The sequence below is a fragment of the Otolemur garnettii genome, unplaced genomic scaffold, assembly GCF_000181295.1.
Source record: "Otolemur garnettii isolate 467f Iridium unplaced genomic scaffold, OtoGar3 scaffold00007, whole genome shotgun sequence".
Taxonomy (NCBI): Eukaryota; Metazoa; Chordata; class Mammalia; order Primates; family Galagidae; genus Otolemur; species Otolemur garnettii.
The window spans coordinates 7,206,036-7,210,687 of record NW_003852402.1 but is presented as its reverse complement, the minus strand read 5'-3'; the positions used below and the strand labels follow the sequence as shown (position 1 = coordinate 7,210,687).

General features: G+C 48.6%; 1 protein-coding gene across 1 annotated transcript in view; it reads left to right on the top strand.

The window, feature by feature from the left end:
* L3MBTL2 (L3MBTL2, polycomb repressive complex 1 subunit) overlaps positions 1-4,652 on the top strand; it is a 25,249-nt gene that overhangs the window by 7,328 nt on the left and 13,269 nt on the right. The window contains exons 4-5 of the mRNA XM_003783166.3: positions 1,670-1,793; positions 2,623-2,702. Of these exons, the coding sequence (XP_003783214.1) occupies positions 1,670-1,793; positions 2,623-2,702 (204 nt within the window). The remainder of the gene's footprint in view (positions 1-1,669; positions 1,794-2,622; positions 2,703-4,652) is intronic.

Genomic DNA, 4,652 nt, shown 5'->3' with positions numbered 1-4,652 from the left:
AGCCTCAAGCTATAGCCCTGGGTAGAGTGCTGTGGCGTCACACTTCACAGTACCTCAAACTCCTGGGCTTAAGCGATTCTCTTGCCTCAGCCTCCTGAGTAGCTGGAACTATAGTTGCCCCCCCTCCACAATGCCCGGCTATTTTTTTTGGTTGTAGTTGTCATTGTTTCGCAGGCCTGGGCCTGATTTGAACCCGCCAGCTCTGGTGTATGTGGCTGGTGCCTTAGCTGTTTGAGCTACAGGCCCCACACTTCTTTTTTTTTTTTAAGACAGAGTCTCAAGCTGTTGCCCTGGGTGGAGTGCCGTGATGTCACAGCTCACAGCAACCTCAAACTCTTAGGCTCAAGTGATTCCCTTGCCTCAGCCTCCTGGATAGCTAGAACTACAGGTGCCCGGCTATTTTTTTTTTCTTTTTAGAGACAGTCTCCCTCTTGCTCAGGCTGGTCTTGAACTCCTGAGCTCAGGCAATCCACCTGCCTAGGCCTCCCAGAGTGCTAGAATTATAGGCGTGAGCCACCGTTCCCAGCCAAAAAATCCTATTTTAAAGACTCAAGGTTTTAGTAACTTAAAAGTATACAACTAAAAATTGTAGGCTCAGAGCTCATAGCTCAGTGGCTATGGCACCAGCCACATACACTGGGGATGGTGGGTTTGAACCCAGCCTGGGCCTGCTAAACAATCAATGATAACTATAACGAAAAAATAGTCAGGCGTTGTGGTGGGCACATGTAGTCCTGGCTACTTGGGAGGTCGTGGCAAGAGAATCGGCTTAAGCCCAAGAGCTTGAGGTTGCTGTGAGCTGTGATGCCGTGGCACTCTACTGAGGATGACAAAGTAAAACTCTGTCTCAAAAAAAAAATTTAAAAATTGTAGAACCAGGATTTTATCCCAGGTCTGTCTGGGACTTAAACCCAAGTTTCTTTTTCTTTTTTTAGAGACAGAGTCTTACTTTGTTGTCCTAGGTAGAGTGCTATGACATCACAGCTCACAGCAACCTCCAGCTTTTGGGCTTAGCTGATTCTCTTGCCTCAGCCTCCCAAGTAGCTGGGACTACAGGCACCTGCTGTAAAACCTGGCTATTTTTTTTGTTGTAGTTTGGCCAGGGCCAGGTTTGAACCCACACCCTTGATATATGGGGCCGGCACCCTACTTACTCACTGAGCCACAAGAGCCACCCTAAACCCAAATTTCTACTTCACTGACCATTTTAGTAAATTCCTGGCCTTCCTGATAAGTGCTTAAGCTATAAGACATGGAGTGGATCAGTGGCCTTTCTCTGATAGAAGCCATGGTCCTCTCTACAGAACATTCACGTATGTACAAAATGTTGCTTCCCCTTTCATAGTTTTTGACTCTGAAGCCCATTTCTTTGCTATGGATCTGCAGGAGCACTGGAGGAAGGACATGTGAGACTTATATTTTTTAGGGAGCAAAAGCTTAAAAATAGACTGTGTTTCTCCCTGCTGTGCAACCCCTGACCTTTCCTTCCTTCTCTGCAGTCACCCTCTGAATTAAGCATTATCATTGTGACCATTCTGTAAATGAAGAAACTCAAGCCTAAAAGGGGTTAAGTAACTGGACCAAGACCAGAATTTCAACATTGGCGGTCCAAATCCAGAGCTGTGTTCTTAGCCACCAGGCCACACACATTCTTTCTTCTTCCCTCCAGGGGAAGCCTCCTACCAAGAAAGCCAAAGTTCTGCACAAGGCAGCCTGGTCTGCCAAAATTGGAGCGTTCCTCCACTCACAAGGGACAGGACAGTTAGCAGATGGGACGCCAACAGGACAAGATGGTAAGACAGCTGAGGACTGGTGCTAAGGCTGAGGTGAGAGTCAGCTCTGGGGTAGACTTCAGTGGGAGAACCAGGGAAGGTGGCCAGCCAGGAGGGCCTGACCCAGGCTCTGTGTATTACAGCTTCCTCACCTGTTGGGAATTGTGGACATTATCCTAGAAAATCCTTTAGGTCAGCCTTAAATTGCCAGAATCCCTACCCTTGATAATTCAAAAGGCAAGAATTAATTAGCTTCTCTTTGTATTTATCCCTCTGGCTTCTGTATCTCTGGGGGCAGTGAAGCCCAGGTCTGGTTTGAAGGGGGTCATGAGGATGGTAGATAAGAAAGTCACCTTTCCCTCTCTTTTTCTGAATGTGTAACAACTTCTAAGCAAATTAAATGTAGGCAAACAACAGCTCTGCTAAAGTTGGTCTCAACTACTGACTGATTTGAAACTGAGCTCAGCTGGTATAGGTATGTGCTCAGGCACACACAGCCATTTAGAATGGGCATGGCCAATCAGAGTTTGGGGGAGGTCTGAGGAATTTAAGCCCATGAACTTTAAATTTTCCTCTTTCTCTGGGGAAAGAAGGGTGAGAATTTTCCCTTTGAATGTTCCTCTACTCCTGAGAGTCTTGGCTTTTAGATTCGGCTCTCGCTTTTCCTGATGGCCACTGGTGAGACAGGTGTGGGCACAGATAAGGGCGCTTGCGGGCTGTTGGGGAGGAGCAGGGCCCTACCTCTGCAGACCTGCAGGTTGGCCCTACCTCTGCAGACCTGCAGGTCCTCAGGATCCAGGTTCCCGAGTGGCTGCTGCTGGTCTTAACCCTTCCTCTTTCTGCTCTGCAGCTCTGGTCTTAGGTTTTGACTGGGGGAAATTCCTGAAGGACCACAGTTACAAGGCTGCTCCTGTCAGCTGTTTTAAACACGTGAGTGTCCTGGACCTGAGGGAGGGAGGCCTGTAAGCCACGTGGGGCTGTTGGCCTTGGTGCTCCCCTACCTGTACCACCAGGGTGGTTGCAGGCTGGGAGTGGCACTGGGGAGACAGCAGTGGTGAGTCTGGGTGGGAGAAGCCCAGCTTTGCCGGTTGTTCCATCTTTACCTTTATGCCCCCTTTTGAAAAACCCTCCTGCAAACACTTAGGGCTTCTAGTGCTTTGTCCAACTATACCCCCTGTGAGGTGCCTCAGAGCTTATTTACATGAGGAATTTTGTGCCATTGCTAAGGGCCTTTCCAACTCTGAAACCCTTCTCTTGGCTCCGCCTGTGGCTCAGCAGCTAGGGCGCCAGCCACATACACCAGAGCTGGCAGGTTTGAACCCAGTCTGGGCTTGTCAGAACCACAATAACAACAACAACAAAATAGCTGGGGAGGCTGAGGCAAGAGAATCGCTTAAGCCCAGGGGTTGGAGGTTGCTGTGAGCTGTATGATGCCACAGCACTCTACCGAGGGCAGTAAAGTAAGACTCTGTCTCTACAAAAAATTTAAATAAATAAAAATAAAGAATTTAAGATTAGGCTCGGCGCCTGTGGCTCAAGTGGCTAAGGCGCTAGCCACATACACCTAAGGTGGCGGGTTCAAATCCAGCCCAGGCCTGCCAAACAACAATGACGGCTGCAATCAAAGAAAATGGCTGGGTGTTGTGGCAGGCGCCTGTGGTCCCAGCTGCTTGGGAGGCTGAGGCAGGAGACTTGCTTGAGCCCAGGATTTGGAGGTTGCTGTGAGCTGTGATGCCATAGCACTCTACCCAGGGGGACAGCTTGAGGCTCTGTCTCAAAAAAAAAAAAAAGAATTTAAGGTTAAAAAAAAAAAAAAAGAAGTCGGACATTGTGGCGGGCGCCTGTAGTCCCAACTACTTGGAGATTGAGGCAAGGGAATCATTTAAGCCCAAGAGTTTGAGGTTGCTGTGATGCCATGGCACTCTACCCAGGGCAACATAGTGAGACTCTGTCTCAAAAAAACAAAAAAAAACCCCTTCTCTCCTCCTCCATTTGTAGTGTTTCCTCATGGGAGGTGTGGTGCTTCAGTACTGCTGTGGGGCCTTTAGTCCCCAGGCAGCAAACGCAAGTACCTTTGGAGCCCACTTCTACAATGGGCTCCCGATGCCTGTCGCTGTAAAGCCAGGAAGAAGTGGGAGAGGCCCTGGCAGCCTGGGCCTGAGTGTAAGAACTTAGTATTCAGCAGCTGTAGCCTGCAGACCAGGCGTGAAGCCAATGGCAGTGCTTGTGTTTTGTCTTTCAAAGCAACGTCCTGAACCCTAGGAAATCTGGGGAAAGGGTTAGTCTTGAGAGTCTTCAAGTGAGCCTACTTCCTGGCCTCCTTTCTGAAGTGCTCCTGAACTCTGGGGAGTGCCCTGCAAAAGGACAGGTTGCTTCTTCTCAGTTCACTCTCTTCCTCCTCGCTCTGAGTTGCTAATGAAAGGACACATCTTTCCTGCTGGCGAAAAGCTCTTTTTTGCCCAGAATTCCCTTGTAGTCTCATCATTTTCACTTCAGGGGAGTTATATCATATTTCCATCTAATACATACGACTTAATATGCTCTGTAAAACATCTCCCCCTATATAACTAGCGCAGCCAACTATTTCCAGGGAGAATCTCTGTGACAAGGGAGGTGGGATGGGATACCCTGACTGGCTTAAGCCAGGGCTGGGAATGAAAAAAGGTGAATTTCCCTAAAGGAGAATCAAGATACTATAGGCATTCGCAGCAAAGTAAGAATTAAATATTGAGAGGGCAACCAGAAGCAGTCCAGTGCTATCATGGGGCTTTTTTTTTTTTTAATTTTGAGACAGAGCCTCAAGCTGTCCCCCTGGGTAGAGTGCCATGGCATCAAAGTTCACAGCAACCTCCAACTCCTGGGCTCAAGCGAGTCTCCTGC